The following is a 21,158-nucleotide window of genomic DNA, read 5'->3' as shown; positions in this document are numbered from 1 at the left end:
ATATGGTGGTTTTTGTCTTAAAGTCAATTTGATCAGAAATTAATATTGCCACTCCTGCTCTCTTACAGTTGCCATTTGCTTGATATATCTTTTTCCAGCCTTTAATTTTTAGTCTATTTTAGTCTTTATGTCTAAGGTGTGTCTCTTGTAGGCAGCATATTGCTGGGTTTTGTTTTTTTATCCATTCTGCAACTCTCTGTGTCTTAAGTGGTGCATTTAATCCACTAACATTCAGTGTAATTATTGATAAGTATGAATTGTTTGCTGTCATTTTGTTATCTATTTTTTCATGGTGTCCATTGTTTCTCTGTTCCATATTATTTTCTGTGCTGAGCTCATTATGTTTATGAATTGTGTTATCATTTCCTTTGTTGATGTTGTTTTAGTATGTGCTGAATATTTGTGCTTGTCCTCTTTTTCATTGTGATATGAAAGTTTATCATTTTTTCTTTGACGTTATCCTATGATTTATAATTTTCTCCCTGAGTTTAGAACATTCCATTCTATCTTGCAACTCTCTTAACTTTCTCACCGTTTAGAAGTTCTATAACTACACAGTATTTTCCCTCTTTCTTTGTAGTTGTCCTCACTTGCCAATTGATGTCTCTGGTTCCCTGTTTACAATTTTGTAAACTCATTTTATTTTGGATGTGTTCATAGCTTTGGTTTCTGGGTTGTGTCATCTTGTTTATCAGTGGTCAGTTGTTATTTGCTATTTTTGGTTCACTGTTCAAAGGACTCCCTTTAGTATCTCTTGTAAGGTTGGTCTAGTTTTAACAATTTCCCTTAGTTTCTGCTTATCCGGAAATCTCCTAAGTTCACCTTCATATTTGAGGGATAGTTTTGCCAGGTATATAATTCTTTGTTGGAAATTTTTCTCTTTCAAAGTTTTATATATACTGTCTCATTGCTTTCTTGCTTGCATGGTTTCTGATTAGAAATCCGAGCTTATTCTTACTGGCTGTACTTTGTATGTAACTTTTCATTTTTCTGGTGCTGCTTTCAGGATTCTGTCTTTGTCTTTGTTTTTTGGTGAGTTTGATGATTATATATCTTGGTGATTTTCTTTTGGAGTCTATCCTATTTGCGGTTCGTTGGAGTTCCTGAATGGATATATTCTCATCTTTCATCATATCAGGGAAGTTCTCTTCCAACAGATCTTGGACAATTTTTCAGTGCTATTATTTTTCTCTTCCTATTCTGGAATTCCAATTACACGTAGGTTATTCCTTTTAATGGTATCCCACATGAACCTTAGGCTTTCTTCATTTTGTTTTGAGTTTTTTTCTGATTGATCCCTTTCCAAAGAAGTATTCAGGTATTTGTCTTCAGTCTCATTAATTCTGTCTTATATTGCATCAATTCTGCTCCTTTGCCATTCCAATGTGTTATATATTTCTGAACATTTGGTATTAATCTTCTGGATTTCTATCTAGATTTAGAATCATTTCTAATTTTTCATTTATTTTGTCATTTTATTCTTGTGTTTTCTTCCAAAATTCTTCTAGGGTTTTTTCTGTGTTTTCTTTGGTCTGTCTCTCAATCCTTTGAAGATACCTAAAGATAATTCTTTTTAATTCCTTATCAGAGAGTTCCAATGCTGCTTCTTCCTCAGGGATGTGTTCTGGATCTGTGTGCTTTTCCTTGTTTCTACCACTTTATGTTGCTTCTTTGTGTGGACTGTGATGGTCTATTGTCTCCAAGACATCGTGGCATTGTTGTTAAGATCTCGGTTAACTGTTTGTGAAGAGTAGCCAAGAGTGATTCAGGCTTTCTTGGTGTTTTTTTATCGTTGGTCCATTGATGGAGAAGGAGATGGTGGCTCTTGGTCAGTAAGTGACATTGCAGAAGGTGTGGGTGTAGTTGTGTCTTATGCGGACTATTGCTGTCTCCCACTCAATTAGATAAAAATTACAACTGAATAACCATCAAAAAACTAAAAGCACATTCACAAAAAATACACCATGTAATCACACAGGAACGGTAACCAAAAAAAAGAAAAAAAGGAAAAAGAAGAAGAAAAAAACAAGAAAACCTGCAAAATCTGGGTATAGGGCAATAAGAAAAAAAGGAAGAGAAGGAGTATAATGAAGAAAAATATGGAAAAAATGCAAAAAGAGAAACAAGGAACAGGGTTAGCCATGAGAAAGAAAAAAAAAAAAGAATAAAGAAACAAAATTGCAACCATGAACAGGGAAAAGAGAAAGAGCTGAAAACTAGGACCTGGGAGGGGAAGAATAAAGAATAATAGTAAAAAGGACAAATGTATCATTAATAATAGTAGTTTCAAAACAGACAAAAACAAGCAAACCAAAAACCAGAAAAAAGAAAGAGAAAGAAAAAAAAATCGGGGGAGGGGAGGGCAGGACACCCAAGCTCTGCCTGAGCACAGACTGGGATGGAGTTCCTGTGGGCCCAGAAGGTGGGTGGGAGTGGGGGATTGTCCCACCTCTGTTCACCAAGGGGTGTAGGGTGTAAGAGTAACAAGGGGAATGTCACACCTTTTTTCGTCATCCAGGTCTGGAGTGTCCTTGGGGTTACTGGCAAGCAGAACGTGTTCTTAAGCCCATGGAATCTCAGAGAGCACTATCTCTTTCAATATCCAAAATGGTCAATCCGCTTGTAAACATTCAAAATGATGGCACCCTCTAGACAGGCAAAAGTCCACAGCTCAGCCCACCTTTCTCTTTGCTGGTGCTTCTTGTTTTATTCACCTGCCACCAGAGCAGTCCTCCATGTAGTCCCTGGCTAGCAGGGCTGATTTTTAGATTAATTCTTAGGTCCTCCCACCACTCAGCATTCTCCAAGCTTTCTATGCCATGCTGTCAGGCTTGCTTGGGATCACTGCCAGACTGCAGCTCTTTATGTCTCCTTTTTTGGTATTTTCATGCAAATTCTTCTGCTAGTTGGGGTTTAGTCCACTTCTATAGCCTTCTCTTCAAGGCTCAGGGGTCCAGGATTATCTTCTGTGTCTGTATTAATTGGTTCCCCTTTTCTGTTTTGAAGAGGGTCTGTGCAGTCTTTCTCCCTATTCCGCCATCTTACCGGAAGTCAAGAAGCAACTTTTAAGCAGATACTTGAAGTTAATGAGGAACCAGCCTTGAAAAAAATTAGGACTGAGGGCAGAAAGAGCATCCCAAGTAGAGAGGTCAAGTGAAAATATCCTAATATAGGAACAGACATGAAGAATCCATGGAACAGTAGGTCATGAGGCAGGGTCAGTACAGTTTGTCAGTGGACTGTATGTAGGAGTCAGAGAAAAAAAAGTCAGAATTGACTCTTAGGTTTCAAACCTTGGCGACTGGAGGGTGGCAGCACTGTTACCAGAGAATTAAGACAAAGTGAAATAAAGGTGGCAATTTGTTTTAGATATATGGAATTTGAGGTACTGAGGTAAAGTTATGTTGGCATACCAGTAAGCAAAGAAACCTAGGGACTTCAGCTAGTGATTTCATAGTGGTTTGAGAGTCATACACCTAAGAAGCTCTTGAGGCCTGGGAAAGGTGAGGCCTTCCAGAAAGTTGGAAAGGGTGGAGAAAGCCAAAGTCATAGCATAGGGGAGCAAAAGAATAGCTTGGGAGAGAGAGATGGGCATAACCAGAAAGTTCAGAATATGAGCAGTTGAGGGCAGGAGGAATTTAAAAGACTAACTTTAAGTTATGTTTTGTGTACTGTCATTCAATAAAGACAGTTCTGTTAAGATAAATCATTCCATTAGCTTGTAATTTTATGCACTGATATTTCTGTTTCTTTTGGTATATTCAACATTAGAATTGTGATGCAGGCTGCTAGAGTAGGATTAAAAACAATTATAACTTTTTATTTCTCATCATTTCTCAAACGTGTCTTTCAGTATGTTGAACTGTATTCTTCCAGAGACATAATTCAAACAATTGCTTTATACTGAAATTCTGTGATACCAGAAGATGCAATTGTGAAATACTTACATACGGCATTTGCTGTTTGACCACTAGGTGGCATAAACATTACTTTTAAGTTGTTTAGTGCATAAGTACTTGGGAGTAATTATTATCAATGCTAAGAAATCAGTTCATACACACACATAATATATATATGTGACATTTCTTTGCATTTGAGGATGATATTTGATTTCAGCTTTTGTTTTTAGCAAATATTCACATCACCAATTATGTAGCAGGAAAGGTATCAAGTAACAAAAATTATGGGTTCAGTTCAACACAGGTTCATGAGTACAGTAGTAGAAGGTGGTATAAGATACAAGATAGCCAGATAGGCAGTGACTTCCTTTGCCTGAGGAGGGCAGATAAGGTTTCACAGAGGATTTGAAGCAAGATTTGATGAGTCAGTAAATTTTTGGATTATAGTATAAATATGGAGAGCTCTGGTGGTATAGTGCCAAAGACATTTGACTGCTAACCAGAAGGCTGGTAGTTCAAACCCACCAGCTACTCCTCAGAAGAAAGATTGGGAAATCTATTTCTGTGGAGATAGGGCCTCAGAAACCCAAGGAGGAGTCTCTGTGAGTTGTATTTGACTCAGCGGCAGTGAGTTTGGTTTTTTTGGTAGTATAAGTATGAACATATCAGATAGTGGGAGAAACTTGTGCAAAAACACATTTGTATCAATTAGCCTGGCATGTTTGGTGAATTGTGAATAATTTAATATTGTTTGCATATAATTAGGGGTGGGGTGGAAGAAAGGCTAAAGAAGTAGACAGGGGCCACACAGTGAAGACCTTTGTGGGTCAAGAAGAGAAATTTGGACTCTAGAAGTCTAGAAATCTTTAAAGGCAATTCTCAGACTAGTCCAGAATGTAGCCTAGAGGAGGAGTAACTAGAGACAGATCAATGAGGAAATGCTAATGCTTTAATCAGTGCAAAAGATGATCACGTGTACTAAAGCAATAGATGATACTAGGGAAGGATAGATTCAGACACGTGTAGAAAGTAGAATCAGCATGACATGATTATTTCACCATATGTGGATGGTAGAAGAAAGAAATGAGCCAAAGATAAGGCCTTGCCCCTGGCCTACTGGACTGGAAGAATGGCCGTGCTATCAGTCCAAATAGACAATATGTAGGACAAACATGGAATTATGTGTTTGTGTGTACAGTATAAGAAGATGATTTGTTCAACTTTGTAAACAAAGTTTATGGGGCTTGCAGGGTATGCTGAAAAAAGTACCTTTTTAACACTGGTTCTACATGTTTAAATTTTGTGGTGAGGTAGGGACTATAGAAATAGATGAAGAAAAGAATCAAGAATTGATGGTTGTGTAAATTTTAGAGGGCAACAGCATATACATACCATTGATCTAACTACTCACTGCTGTCAAGTTGGATCTGACTCATAGCAACCTCTCTTGGGTTTCCGAGGCAGTATCACTACAGAAGTAGATTACCCAGTCTTCCTTCCAAGGAGTGGCTGGTGAGTTTGAACCACCAGCTTTCTGGTTAGCAGTCAAATGCCTTAGGCACTACACCACCAGGGGTGGACATTTCTAGTGCAGAATGTGTGGCAGGAGAACATTTGATCTCTTGAAGTAAAGATGCTTTAGATATATTCTGAAATGGCAAATTGGTTAAGATGGAACTTAAACTGAAAAAAGAAAAAAAGGAAGGGGTAAGGGCTTGGTGAAGTGTAATAGAAAGTCTGTGGGATTCAGTTTTTGAACTGGAACATAGGATATTGTCTTAGGCTGGGATCTCTAGAGGAGCAAAAGCAGGTATCTATATTTCTATATCAATATCTCTATCTATATCATCAGGAGCTCTGGTGACATAGTGCTTAAGGCATTTGATAGCTAACCAGACAGTCCTCCAAAGGAAGATTGGGTGATCTACTTCTGTAAAGATACCACCTCAGAAACCCAAGGAGGGGTGGCTGTAAGTTGAGTTGACTCAATGACAGTGAATTTGGTTTTTTGATTTATCTATATAATCTATATCTATATATGTATACATCTATAGAAAGAGAGAGATGAGAATTTTGTCTCAAGGAAATGGCTCATGCATTCATGGAAGCTGGCAAGTCTCAAGTCTGTGAGTCAAATGTCAACTTAGAGGCTTGTCCTGACTCATGCAGCTCCAGGGGCTGACAAACCCCACATCAGCATGCAGTATAACAGGCTGCTGGCTTTGAAAGATGGTGAATCCAAAACTTACAGGTAAAATGGCAGATTGTTGGCTCACAGGCTGTGAAGGCAACAATTGCGAGATTGGCAGGCAATATGGCAGGCCACTTGTTCAAGTCCAGGAACCACAGATGACGATGAGCTAGATGTAGGTTCCAGATCCATCAGAAAGCCAGAGAATTTTCCCAAGACATATATATGTATACATATACATGTGTATGTATACACACACACACACACACACACACTCACCCTCACCCATTGCCATCAAGTCGGGTCTGACTCATAGCGACCCCTCCTTGGGTTTCCGAGGCGGTATAACTACGGAAGTAGATTGGCCAAACTTCCTTCTGGGGAGCAGCTGGTGAGTTTGAACTGCCAGCCTTCTGGTTAGTAGTCAAGTGCCTTAGGCACTGTGCTACCAGAGCTCTAAACCACTTATAATCATGGTCCAGCTAAGTTGACACACAACGTTAACTATTACCGATACTTTCAGCAGAATCTACAGTTTTTTATGTTACGATTCTTTTTAAAATAGACTTTATTTTTCCAATAAGTTTTAGGTTTACAGAAATATTGTGCACAGTGTAGAGAGTTCCTGTATATTCATCACCCCTCTCTACACAGTTTCTCCTATTATTAACATTTTGTATTCATATGTTGTTGTTGGTGGTGTTAGGTGCCTTCGAGTTAGCTCTGACACATAGTGGCCCTGCATACAGCAGAACAAAACACTGTCCAGTTCTGTTCCAGACTCACAATCCCTTTTGTACCTGAACCCATCTTTGTAACCACTGTGTCAGTCAATCTTGTTGAGGGTCTTCCTGTTTTCTGCTGACCCTCCGCTTTACCAAGCATCATTTCCTTCTTCAGCGAATAGTCCTTTCTTATAACACGACAAAAGTAGATGAGACATAGCCTGGCCATTCTTGCTTCTTAGGAGCATTCCAGCTGCACTTCTTTCAGGACAGATGGTAGTTCTTCTGGCAGTCCATGGTACTTTCAGTATTCTTCACCATCACCATAACTTTTCTTTTGGTCTTCCTTAGTCATTCTCCAGCTTTCACATGCATACGAGATGATTGAAAATACCCTGGCTAGAGTTAGGTGTACCTTAGTCTTCAGAGAGACATCTTTGCTCTTCAGAACTTTATAGAGGTCTTTTTGTGGCAGATTTGCCCAGTGTAATATGTCATATGGTATCTTGATGGCTGCTTCCATGGGTGGTGATTGTAGATCCAGATAATATGAAATCTTTGACAATTTCAGTCTTTTCTCCATTGATGGTGATGCTGTTTATCGGTACAGTTGTGAGGATTTTCATTTTCTTTATGTTAGGTGTAATCCATACTTCAGACTGACTGTAGTCTTTAATCTTCATCCATAATGCCTCAAATCATCTTCACTCTCAGCAAGCAAGGTTGTGTCATCTGCATATCACAGGTTGTTAATGAGGTTTTCCTCCAATCCGAATGCCCTGTTCTTCTTCATATAGTCCATCTTCTCAGATAGTTTGTTTAGCATGCAGATTGAATAAGTATGGTGAAAGGATACAACCTTGATGTCCTCCCTTCTTGATTTTAAACCTTGCAGTGTCCTCTTGTTCTATTCAAATGACAGCCTTCTGGTCTATGTACTGGTTCCTCATGAGCACAATTAAGTGTTCTGGAATTCTCAATCTTCTCAACGTTGTCCATAATTTGTTATGATCCACACAGTCGAATGCTTTTGTGTAGTCAACAAAACACAAGTAAACATGTTTTTTGGTATTCTTTGCTTTCATTCAAGATCCATTTCACATCAACTGTGATATCCCTTATTTCACGTCCTTTTTTGAATCCAACTTGCATTTCTGGAAGTTCATGGTTAATATATTGCTGCAACCATTTTTTGAGTTATCTTCAGGATGATTTTACTTGCATGTGATACTAATAATTTTGTTTGATAATTTCCGCATTCTGCAGGATCACCTTTCTTTGGAATGGGTACAAATATGGATCTCTTCCAGTCAGTTGGCCAGATAGCTTTTCTTTCAGATTTCTTGGTGTAGACGAGTAAGTGCCTCCAGTGCAGCATCCATTTGTTGAAACATCTCAGTAGGTATTTTGTCAATTCCTGGCGCCTTGTTTTTCACCAATTCCTTCAGTGCAGCTTGGACTTTTTCTTTAAATATTGTTAGTTCTTGATCATATGCCATTTCCTGAAGTAGATGAACGTGAACCAATCACTTTTGATTTGGTGACTCTTTGTATTACTTCCATCTTCTGCTGATGTTTCCTTCACCATTCAATATTGTGCCCATAGAATCTTTCAGTATTTCAACTTGAGGCTTGAATCTTTTCCTCAGTTCTTTCAGCTTGAGAAATGCCAAGCATGTTCTTTCATTTTGGTTTTCTAACTCTAGGTCTTTGCATATTTCATTATAATAATTGACTTTGTCTTCTCAAGCTGTTCTTTGAAATCTTCTGTTCAGCTCTTTTTTTCTTGTCATTTCTTCCACTTGCTTTAGCTACTCTCTGTTCAAAAGCAAGTTTCACAGTCTCTTCTGGCATCCATTTTGGTCTTTTTTTCCTTTCCTGTCTTTTTAATGACCTTTTGCTTTCTTCATGGATGAGTTTTTTTTTTTTAATTTTTTTGTGCTTTAGGTGCAAATTTACAAATTTCTTTTACATTCAACAGTTCATGCATGTTTGATTTCACACCTGATTACCACCCTCAACCATGAAAAACTCTTCTCGTCTCTTGTTCCTGTGACTACCCCTTTCCTGTGCCCTTCTTAACCATGCATTCCTGTCTGTCCAGCTTTCCCTCTATGTCTGTGCTGCCTTTCTGGTGTCTCATGGCTTATTGCTCTAAGGGGTGTGTGCATCTAGAATAGGTGTGTGCATCGCCCTGGGGTAGGTGTTCTTCATGTAAGAACACCTTAACTTGTCTGAATGCCAATCCATGGGAATGCATCCACTTCTAGGCCTGACCAGTAACTGAGTTCTACCAGACCTTATCTGAACAGTAATTCTGGTCATTTTTGTGTTTTTGAATTTTGTTCTGCATTTTTCTTCCCACTCTATCCAGGATCTCCACTTTTGATCCCTTTCCAAGTGGTTGGCATTGGTAGCCAGGCACTATCTAGTTTTTTCATCTCAGGATCATGATGGCTGAGGTGTTCATGTTCCATCTGATCCTTGGACTAATTGTTTCCAGGTGCCTTTGATTTTCTTCACTCTTCCTTGATTCAGATGAGAGGAGACCGAAGTTGCATCTTAGGTGGCCATTTAAAAGCTTTTAAAACCCTGGTCTCTGCTCACCAAAATGAGTTGGATCATGCATGATGTGCTTGATATCATCCCACAGTTTCTCTGGTTTTTGGTCATTGTGTTCAGTGCATCAGAACTGTTTTTCAGATGGTCTCTAAATTCCGATGGGATATAATTAAGGTCATATTTTTGCTCTTGTGGATTTGTTTTAATTGTCTTCAGCTTCCACTTGAACTTATATATGAGCATTTGATGGTGTGTTCCATAATCAGCTCCTGGCCTTGTTTTGGCTGAAGATACTGAGCTTCTCCACTGCCTCTTTCTACAGATGTAGTCAGTCTGATTCTTGTATATTCCATCTGGTTAGGTCCAAGTGTATAGCCACTGTTTATGTTAAGAAAAAATATTTGCCATGAATATGTCATTGGTCTTACAAAATTCTATCATGTGATCTCCAGCAGCATTTCTATCACCCAGGCCATATTTTCCAATACTGGTCATTCTTCTTTATTTCCAGCTTTTGCATTCCAGTCACCAGTGATAATCAATACATTTTGATTTTGTATTTGTTCAATTTCAGACTGCAGAGGTTGGTAAAAAATCTTCAGTTTCATCATCTTTGGGTCTGGTAGTTGGTGCATAAATTTGAATAATAGTAATATTAACTGGCCTTCCTTGTATGTGTGTGGATATTATCCTATCACTGATAGCATTGTACTCCAGGATAGATCTTAAAATGTTCTTTGTGATGATTGGTGCCATGCCATTCCTCTACAATTTGTCATTCCCAGCAGAGCCAAAACCGGTCCATTTCAGCTCACTAATTCCTAGTATAGGAGCTCTGGTAGCATAGTGCCTCAGGTACTTGACTGCTAACCAGAAGGCTGGTGATTCAAGCCCACCAGCCACTCCTCAGAAGGAAGGTTGGCCAATCTACTTCCATAGTGACACCACCTCAGAAACCCAAGGAGGGATCACTATGACTCGGGTCTGACTCAACAGCACATAACAACAACAAGAACAACAATTCATAGTATCTCCTGAATTTATAGACTATCTAAAGAATAGATTTGATGCATTGAACACTGGTGACCAGAAACCAGAATCATTGTGGGATGACATCAAGAACATCATCCCTGAAGAAAGCAAAAGGTCATTAAAAAGGCAAGAAAGGCAGAAAAGACCAAAATGGGTGTCAGAGGAGACTCTGAAACTTGCCCTAGAACAGAGAGTAGCTAAAGCAAATAGGAGAATCAACAGAATAAAAGAGCTGAGCAAAAGATTTCAAAGAGCAGCTTGAGAAGACAGAGTCAATTATTATAATGAAATGTGCCAAGAGTTGGAGTTAGAAAACCAAAAGGGAAGGACCTACTTGACATTTCTCAAGCTGAAAGAACTGAGGAAAAAAATTAAGCCTCAAATTGCAATATTGAAAGATTCCATAGGCAATATGTTGAATGATGCAGGAAACATTAAAAAAAAAAAAAAAAAAAAAGATGGAAGGAATACACAGAATCACTGTATCAAAAAAAATTGGTAGATGATCATCCACTTCAGGAGGTGGCATATGATCAAGAACTAATGGTATTGAAGGAAGAAGTCAAAGCTGTACTGAAGGAATTGGTGAAAAACAAGGCTCTGGGAATTGATGGAATACCCACTGAGCTATTTCAGCAATTGGATGCCCTGCTGAAGGCACTCACTTGGCTATGCCAAGAGACTCAGAAGACAGCTACCTGACCAGCTGACTGGAAGAGATCCATATGTGTACCCATTTCAAAGGTGATTCCACAGAATGTGGAAATTATCAAACAATATAATTGATATCACAGTCAAGTAAAATCTTACTGAAGATAATTCAAAAATAGTTGCAGCAGTATATTGACAGAGAACTTCCAGAAATGCAAGCTGGATTCAAAAGGGGATGGGGAACAAGGAATATCAAAGCTCATGTCAGATGGATCTTGGCTCAAAGCAAAGAATACCAGAAAGCTGTTTACTTGTGTTTTATTGACTATGCAAAGGCATTTTATTATTTGGATCATAACAAATTATGGATAACTATAAGAAGAATGGGAATTCCAGAACACTTAATTGTACTTAAGAAGAACCTGTACATAGACCAGGAGGCTGTCACTCAAATACTAACAAGGGGTACTGCATGGTTTAAAATCAGGAAGGGAGTGTGTCAGGGTTGTATCCTTTCACCATACTTATTCAACTTGTATGCTGAGCAAATAATCCAAGAAGCTGTGCTATATGAAGAAGAATGTGGCATCAGGATTGAGGGAAGAATCATTAACAACCTGTGATATGCAGATGACACAACTTCGCTTGCTGAAAACGAGGATGACTTAGAGCACTTACGATGAAAATTGAAGACTACACTCTACAGTATGGATTACACATCAACATAAATAAAACAAAAATCCTCACAACTGGACCCATAAGCAGCATCATGATAGATGGAGAAAAGATTCAAGTTGTCAAAGACTTCATATTACTTGGTTCTGCAATCAACACCAATGAAAGTAGTAGTCAAGATATCAGATGATATATTGCATTGGGCAAATCTGCTGCAAAAGACCTCTTTCAAGTGCTCAAGAGCAAAGATATCTCCTTGAAGATTAGGATGTGCCTACCCCAAGTCATGGTATTTTCAATTGCCTCATAAGCATGTAAGAGCTGGACAATGAATAAGGAAGATCAAAGAAGAGTTGATGCTGTTGAGTTGTGGTGTTGGCAGAGTGCTGAAAGTACCATAGACTGATAAAAGGACTAATAAATCAGTCCTGGTCAGAAGGGAGAAGGATTCTCTGGAGATGGATGTCCTGCTTGGTAAAGTGTAGGGTCAATGAAAGAGGAGAAGGCCCTCAATGAGATGGATAGACATGGTGGCTACAGTGATGGGCTCAGGTATAGTAGGAATACTGAGGCTGGGACTGGACCAGGCAGTGTTTCATTCTGTTGTATGAGCTATGAGTTGGAGATGAGCTGATGGCACATAACAACAGTGCCTAGTATATCAATCTTTATGCGTTCCATTTCATTTTTGACAACTTCCAATTTTCCTAGGTTCATACTTTGTACATTCTATGTCCTGATTATTAATGGATGTTTGCAGCTGTTTCTTCCCAGTGTGAGTCGTGCCACATCAGCAAATGAAGGCCTTGAAAGCATTATGCCATCTATGTCATTAAGGTCCACTCTACTTTGATGAGGCATCTCTTCCCTAGTCATTTTTTGAGTGCCTTCTGACTTCAGGGGCTCATTATCTAGCACTATATTGGACAATGTTTTAGGGCTATTCGTGAAGTTTTCCAGTAATATATGAAACAGTGTTTTACTGCTATTTATAAGGAGTGCTTTTAGCACTCTAATACTTTGAGAAGTGGATGGCCCCTTCCTTCTGAGTCTATCGTAGTCTGGAATAGGGTCTACTGAAACCTGTCCACCATGGGTGACCCTGCTGGTATCTGAAATACCAGTGGGATAGCCTTCAGCCTCACAGCAACACATAAGCCACCATAGTATGAGGAACTGACAGAGTGATGGATTCCCCTGGTACATTTGTTTTAATTGGTGAATCAATACTGATACTTTATTATTAACTAAAGTCTGACCTTTACAGTGGGGTTGACAGTTTGTGTTGTACAGTCCTGTGGATTTTGACTAATGCCTAATGTCATGTGTTCACCATTATAGTATCATAATGAATAGTTTAACAGTTTAACAGTCTTAAAAATGCTCTGTGCTCCTCCTGTTCATCCCTCTCTTCTTCCCTCCTCCTGAACCCCTGGCAACTGCTGACCTTTTCACTATCTCCATTGTTTTGCCGTTTCCAGAATGTCATATAATTGGAATCATACTGCATGCAGTAAACTATAATATGTGATAAGATGTTTCACTTAGCAATATACTTTTAAGGTTATCCCATGTCTTTTGTGGCTTGATCATTTATTTTTATTCCTGAATTCCATAATATGCCACAGTTAGCTTATCCATTCATCTACTAAGGTACATTTTGGTTACTTCTCATTTTTGGGTAGTATGAGTTGCTCTAAACATTTGTGTTCATGTGTTTATGTGGATGGAGCTCTGGTGGTGTAGTGCCTAAGGCTTGTGACTGCTAACCAGAAGGCTGATGGTTCAAACCCACCAGCCACTCATCAGAAGGAAGACTGGGTAATCTATTTCTGTAGAGATAACTGCATCGGAAACCCACAGAGAAGTTGTTATGAGTAGGAAATGACTCGATGGCAGTGAGTTTGTTTATTTGTTTTGAATGCTTTCATATCATTTGACTAAATACTAGGAGCACAATTACTGGATTGTATGGTAATCTATGTTTAGCTCTGTAAGAAACTGCCAGACTGTCTTCCAAAGTGATTGTACTGTTTCACCATTTTGTATCTCTATAAAAAATGAATGAGAGTTCCCGTTGCTCCACAGTCTCACCAGCGTTTGATACTGTCAGTGTTTGGGATCTTAGCTGTTCTAAAGGATTGTAGTGACATCTTATTTTTGTTTCAGTTTTCAATTTTCTCATGGCATATGATATTAAGCATATTCCCCAATGCTTATTTAACATCTATGTATCTTCTTTGGTGAGGTTTCTGTTCACATTTTTTGCCCATTTTGTAAATGGGCTGTTTGTTACTGTTAATTTTTAAAAGTTCTTTGTATATTTTGGATACATGTCCTTTATCAGATAGGTGTTTTATAAATATTTTTTCTGAGTCTGTGGCTTTCTTTTTATTTTCTTAATATATTATGCCTATATACTATGCCAGTATATTATTTGTTGATGTCTTACTTCATGTGCTTTTGTGTGTTATCTCACACTTTAGCATAATTTATCTATAATTACTTAATACCTGGTAAATAATATGTATTAAATATTAAATGCATACCAGACTGTGCTTGATTGATGGATGTGTGTGTGTGTGTGTGTGTGTGTATAGTTTATTATATCTTTTATATCTAATGGTAAATCTGCTAGGTATGTCATGTCTAATGGTTTGGAGAGGAATTGTAGCTTTTAATCTCTTCAACCCAATTAAAAGTTAAGAGACAAGCCTCATTTGACTTCTGCTTTACCTCAGTCCCCTCTGGAAAAAACATGAATTACAGAGTTGCAATACCATGGCTTCATTTTCTCTTCCATACTCCTTTGGGGATGATGTTTTCATAAATGCTTTGATATTTATGTTGAGAAAAGTCATCCAAGCAAATAAGTAGAATCTGATTGTATTTGTAGAAGACTTATTTAAAGAGACAGGGGGCATGCTACTGTCTGTTTCCACATTATATGCTACTCAAAGAATGATAGATATTTTAAAATATTATTTTTAATGAATAAATGTCAGTTTTATGACTATTGTCAGATATCATAACCAGTTAGAACATGATATCATTGAAAATGTTTTACCATCTCTGAGAAAGCTTTTTTCCTATTTCTCTTCGTCATCCAATAAAGATGCTTTTACAGTAGTACACTTGCCTAGAATTATTTATTTTATTATTCAATGAGTGATTTCCAATATGAAAATCATGGTTTCCAGTGGAAATGCTGTTTATATTGAGGGCATATAAATGGGAGGAAGTGAATGGTTTATTGGTTACAAGAGGAATAAAAATAATAATAATAAAAAAAAAAAACCTCACTGCCGTCGAGTTGCATCCAACTCATAGTGACCCCTCCTTGCGTTTTCGAGGTGGTATCACTACGGAAGTAGATTGCCCAGCCTTCTTTCTGAGGAGTGGCTGGTAGAGTTGAACCACTAGCCTTCTGTTTAGCCATCAAAGTGCTACGAAAAAATACTTTTTGTTAGTTTTGTGAGGCATTTTAAATTGTTATTGCACTAATAATTTCCTCTCTCTTTCTCTTTCTCTACCTACTTACTTATCTAATTTCTGTTTATCTGTCTATGTAACCATTGTGGCATAAGTCAGCAAGGAGTTTGACCCTGGCTCATTATGACTATCAAAGGATAAAAGCTTTAAGAGCTAGCACCAAGTTCCAACACTAAGCATTTCTCCTGATAAGATGTCATCTACAGATGATATGATTATTCAGTGAAAGGACCACAAGGATGACAGAGGATGGGACATTTGCCCTTTTGGAGCTCAAAAACAAGTGAATAACATATAATAGAAATTAATAGATATTGTAGTGAAAACGCATAGAAGGTGGTATAGAAGCATGCATGTATCTTTGCTGTGGTTAAAAAGCTGACTGGACTTGAAATTGAAGAATTGGTTTCACTTACCCTGTAACTTTTCTCAGGCCTCTCAATCAAGTTGAGCCTACTTCCCATATTGGTAAATTAAGGTAAATAATAATGTGTTTCAGGTTTTTTGTGAACATCAATTGAATTATTCAGTGAAACTGCTTTGTAAAATGAAATATGAATATATTTTTTATTCAATATGATAGTTTAAGGATTTCAACACCATAAGCCATATCATATAAAAATTTCAACATATCCTCTGTTGTGAAGTTTATATCTATTTTTAGGAAAGGTGAGAAGAGATTGCTCTATGTGTGTTTTTCCAAATTGACATCTCTAGCGTATGCCCTCATTATACTTTTCTGAAGGTATAGAAACAAAGCAGCCAGGAAGAGTGGTAGTGCATTTTGAGTATTCCTGTGTCCATAACATATACATGGGAGAACAGTTCTCTTCAAATTTTCTCCATTAGCACATGAAAGAGATAAGATAAAATGGTTATGACTTATCAAAAGGCCCACTAGAAGAAATGAAAAGCAGAAAGAAGAAAGCAGCCTTTTTTTTTTTCTTTTCTCTCAACTTAGTAGTTGGTAGAATTAATTTTTACAAGTCTTCCCTGAAATCACAATCCATGAATTTCAGTTTACCTTGATAGAAAATTAAATGGGTTAATGAATTATTTAAACTAATTCACTGTCTTAATGAACTGTTTTGAATTCCTTGAAGAAAAATATGGTCTACCTGAATAATTACAATCACCCACCTCCCACTTTTATAAAGAGTAAGATGGATGTCTTAAGAATAAATAATTTAAAATGTTTAGCCTTGTTTGCAAGAAAAAGAAAGTATCCTATCAGCTTAAAATGAGTAGGCTGTCCCTCTGGTTAGTGTAGAAACAGCCACTTGCAGTTGCTGAGAGATCATTGTTCTGAGGAGCAGAACATTTGTGAACTTTTTATATTGTCTCAATAGTCTGTAGTACAGATACCGTAGTGATATTTAGCAAGCGTGTGTCTGTTTATTGCAGTGGTTATAGTAGGTACTTGTTAGATAAATGCCTCTTAATCAAAGCTCCATATTCTACTAACTTATCCACTTCTAATTTTGTGAAGGATAAGAAGGAAACAAATAAGATAGTCCTCCAGATGTGTGGTGGTTGTTGTTGTTAAGTGCCATCGAGTCGTTTCCGACTCATAGCGACCCCATGCACAGCAGAACGAAACACTGCCCGATCCCGCACCAGCCCCACAATCCCTGCTATACTTGAGCCCATCATCGCAGCCACCGTGTCAATCCATGTCGTTGAAGGCCTCCCCCTCTTTCGTTGACCCTCCCCTACCAAGCATGACATCCTTCTCCAGGGAATGGTCCCTTCTTACAACATGACCAAAATAGGTGAGATGAAGTCTGGCCATTCTTGCTTCCAAGGAGCATTTTGGCTGCGCTTCCTCCAGGACAGATCTGTTATTTCTTTTAGCAGTCCATGGTACTTTCAGCATTCTTCGCCAGCACCACAACTCAAAAGCATCAACTCTTCTTTGGTTTTCCTTATTCGTTGTCCAGCTCTCACATGCATATGAGGCGATTGGAATATCATGGCTTGTGTCAGGCACACCTTAGTTCTCAAGGAGATATCCTTGCTCCTCAGCACTTGAAACAGTTCCTTCGCTGTTGACTTTCCCAATGCTACACATCATCTAATGTCCTGACTGCTGCTTCCGTTGACATCGATTGTAGAACCAAGCAACGTGAATTCTTTGACAACCTCAATCTTCTCTCCATTTATTGTGATGCTGCTCATTGGTCCAGTTGTAAGGATTTTTGTTTTCTTTATATTGAGACGTAATCCATACTGCCACACCCTGATGAACTATTGCATTTACTGATGAAGCACTTACTGATGAAGATCAAAGGCTACATTCACCTCAACATAAAGAAAACAAAATTCCTTACAACTTGTTCAATAAACATCATGATAAATGGAAAAAACATTGTAGTTATCAGGATTTCATTTTACTTGGATCCACAATCAAGGCCCATGAAAGCAGTGATTAACAAATCAAATGACATACTACACTGGCCAAATCTGCAGCAAAAGAGCTCTTTAACGTGTTTAAGAGCAAAGATGTCACTTTGAAGACTACGGTATGCCTGAATCAAGCCATGGTATTTTCAGTAACCTCATATGCATGTGAAAGCTGGACAATTAATAAGGAAAACCAAAGAAGACGAATTGATGCATTTGAATTGTGGTGTTGGCAAAGAATATTGAATATACCATGGACTGCTAGATGAATGAACAAATCCATCTTGGAGGAAGTATATTTGAGTGCTCCTTGGAAGCAAGAATGGCTAAACTTCATCTCAAACTTTAGTCATGCTATCAGACAGGACCAGTCCTTCGAGAAAGATGTTGTGGTTGGTAAATTAAAGGGTCAGTGAAAAAAAGAAAAAGAAAAGAAATACCCTCAATGAGCTGGATTGACACAGTGGCTACAAGGATGGACTCAAGCATGGCAACAGTTGTGAGGATGGCATAGGACCAGACAGCGTTTCAGTCTGTTGTATATATAGGGTCACTGTGTGCATAGGGTACATAACTCAACAGCACCAAACACAACATTCAAGTAATATTCTTCTGTCTCTAACTTAAAGAAAATATGAACTGTCAAGTGACATCTCTTACACATTCTCATCCTTCAGTCTCAGGGAAAAGTTTATTTCTACATCACTAAGTATAACCTGGGTCCTTGACTCAGGTTTCTTCTCCCTTTTCTAGGGCCACGCCATACATGCCATTCCTATTTTCTCTCATTTTCAAAATGTCTGTTTCTTCTTTTTTTTTTTTTTTTCGGTCTTCGATTGTAATTGCTTAATGCCATCCCAAATTTGTCTGCATGATTGCCCATTTTATACTCTCCTGATCAAAGCTCTCAGAAGAGCTGACCATTCTTAACTTAATTTCTTCCCATAGAACTCTAGCCTCTGTCTACTACCTTGACTGATGAAAACTGTAAGATTAAGACCACCAGTGATATTTTAATTGGAAATTCCAAAAGATATTTTTTTCTTTATTTTGTTGGACTTCTCTGCTGTGTTCTTTTTGAACTGTTTCTTTGACTGTCACAGCACTATCCTATTTTAATTCTTCCTGTACTTCTCTAATATCTTTTCCTCTGTCTGCTGATGACTGTTCTTTCTCCATGTAGTCTGAGATACTGATACTCCTCAGAGACCTCTTTGATCCTGTGTTCTATTCACTGCCAGTACTCTCCCCTAAGAGATCATAACTATTCTTATTGATACCACCTACACACTGATGAATCTTAAAATGTATTTTCAGCCAAGATCATTTCTCCAACCTTTGGTTCTTGTGTCCAATTTCTAGGTGAACATTTATGCCTAGATTTCCCCCAGTTGTTTGAACTGTACGTGATCAAACCTGACCTTGGCATAGTGCCTCTGAAACTACTTCTATTTCATTTGGTAGCACCATCATCTGCCCAGTAACCTAAGTCATAAAATGAGATGTATTTATTTCTATTTTATTGTCTACAACCAGTCAATTACTTGGCTTCTCTTTTGTATTTTTTCCAAGTTAAGCCCCTTATTTTCCTTTCCACTGTAATTAATTGGTTCATTTCTCTCATCACTCCATATTAGAACTAATAGAAGGGTCTCTTAATGAGCTACCAATACTTAACCATGTTGTTGTTGTTGTTGTTGTTGTTATGTGCCGTCGAGTCGACCCCCGACTCATAGCGACCCCTCCTTGGGTTTCCGAGGCAGTATCACTACGGAAGTAGGACTGCCCAACCTTCCTTCCGAGGAGTGGCTGGTGGGTTTGAACCGCCAGCCTTCTGGTTAGCAGTCAAGTGCTTTAGCCACTATGCTACCAGAGCTCCCTTTTAATAGCCAACAAAGTGATTTATGAAAGGAAAATAAAAATATGTCAATTTCCTGCATCATACCTTGTAGTGCCTTACCTTTGCCCCCAGGGCTGGCAGCAATATTTCTCAAATTTGATTCCAAGAATATAAGCAAGTGCTTTAGAAAGTTCAATGGGAATTTTTTAATTTTATGTGTTAATTTTACTGATAATCATTTAAAAATAAAATAACTTTTTTTTTCAAAGAATGACCTAAAAATAATTACTAGATTTAGCTTTTAATGCAGTATTTATCAACAATGTCAGATGATTCTATAAATTATACACATAGATTGTTGTTGTTTTGGGGTGTCCTCCAGCTGATTCCAACACATAGCAACCCTGTGTACCAAAGAATAGACACTGACTGGTTCTGTGCCATCCTCATAATCCTTGCTATGCTTGAGCCCATTATCGCAACCACTGTTGTCAATCAGTCTCGTTAAGATTCTCTTCCCCTTTTTTCTCTGACTCATCACTTTACCAAGCATGATATCCTTCTCCAGGGACTGGTCCATTCTGACTACATGACCAAAGTACAGGAGACAAAGTCTGGTCATTCTCGCAGAAAGGAGAATTCCAGCTGCACTCCTTCTAGGACAGATTTGTTCATTCTTCTGGCAGTCCATAGTATTTTGAATATTATTTGTCAACACCACAATTCAACGGCATTAGTTCTTCCTTAGTCTTCCTTATTCATTGTCCAGCTTACATAAGAGGCAATTGAAAATACCATGGCTTGGGTTAGGCACACCTTTGCTCTTCAACACTTCAGAAAGATCTTTTGCAGAATATTTGCCAAGTACAGTATGGCATCTGATTTCTTGATAACAACAACAACAACAACTTTCATGGTGTTGATTGTGGATCCAAATAAAATGAAATCTTTGACAACTTCAATCTGTTCTCCATTCATCATGATGTTTCTAATTCTCCCAGTTGTGAGGATTTTTGTTTTCTTTATATTGAGGTGTAATCTACACTGAAGACTGTAGCTTTTAATCTCCGTCAGTAAATGCTTCAAGTCATCTTGACTTTCAGCAAGCAAGGTATATCATCTGCATATTGAAGGTTGTTAATAAGTCTTCCTTCAATCCTGATGCTGCAGTCTTCGTATAGTATAGCTCTCAGATGATTTGCTCATTATACGTATTGAATAAGTACGGTAAGAGGATTCAACCTTGACACACACCCTTCCTGATTTTAAACCATGCAGTATTCCCATGTTCTGGGAATACTGTACATAGCTAACCTGTCCATGTACAGGTTCCTCATGAGCACAATTAAGTGTTTTGGAATTCCCATTCTTCACAATGTTTGTTATGTCAGCAGTTTGTTATGATCCATATATATGAATGCCTTTCCATAGTCAATAAAACCTAAGTGAACATCTTTTGGTATTCTTTGTTTTCTGCTAATATCCATCTGATATCAAATATGATATCTCTTGTTCCATGTCCTCTTCTGAATCCAGCTTGTGTTTATGGAAATTCACTGTCAGTATATTGTTGCAACAGTTTTTTTGAAATATCTTCAGCAAAATTTTACTTGTGTGTGATATTAATGATATTGTTTGATAATGTCCACATTCTGTTGGATTACCTTTGTTTGGAATGGGCACAAATA

At 38.0% G+C, this 21,158-nt stretch overlaps 1 protein-coding gene across 1 annotated transcript in view; it reads left to right on the top strand.

Moving 5' to 3' along the window:
- The window catches only part of MEI4 (meiotic double-stranded break formation protein 4), a 261,292-nt gene that overhangs the window by 52,426 nt on the left and 187,708 nt on the right, over nucleotides 1-21,158 (top strand). The window contains exon 2 of the mRNA XM_007951339.1: nucleotides 14,776-14,795. Within this exon, the coding sequence (XP_007949530.1) occupies nucleotides 14,776-14,795 (20 nt within the window). The remainder of the gene's footprint in view (nucleotides 1-14,775; nucleotides 14,796-21,158) is intronic.

The sequence above is a fragment of the Orycteropus afer genome, unplaced genomic scaffold, assembly GCF_000298275.1.
Source record: "Orycteropus afer afer isolate SDZICR_OR568_19922 unplaced genomic scaffold, OryAfe1.0 scaffold00011, whole genome shotgun sequence".
Taxonomy (NCBI): domain Eukaryota; kingdom Metazoa; phylum Chordata; class Mammalia; order Tubulidentata; family Orycteropodidae; genus Orycteropus; species Orycteropus afer.
The sequence above is the reverse complement of the archived record's forward strand: the minus strand, read 5'-3'. Positions and strand labels throughout refer to the sequence as shown.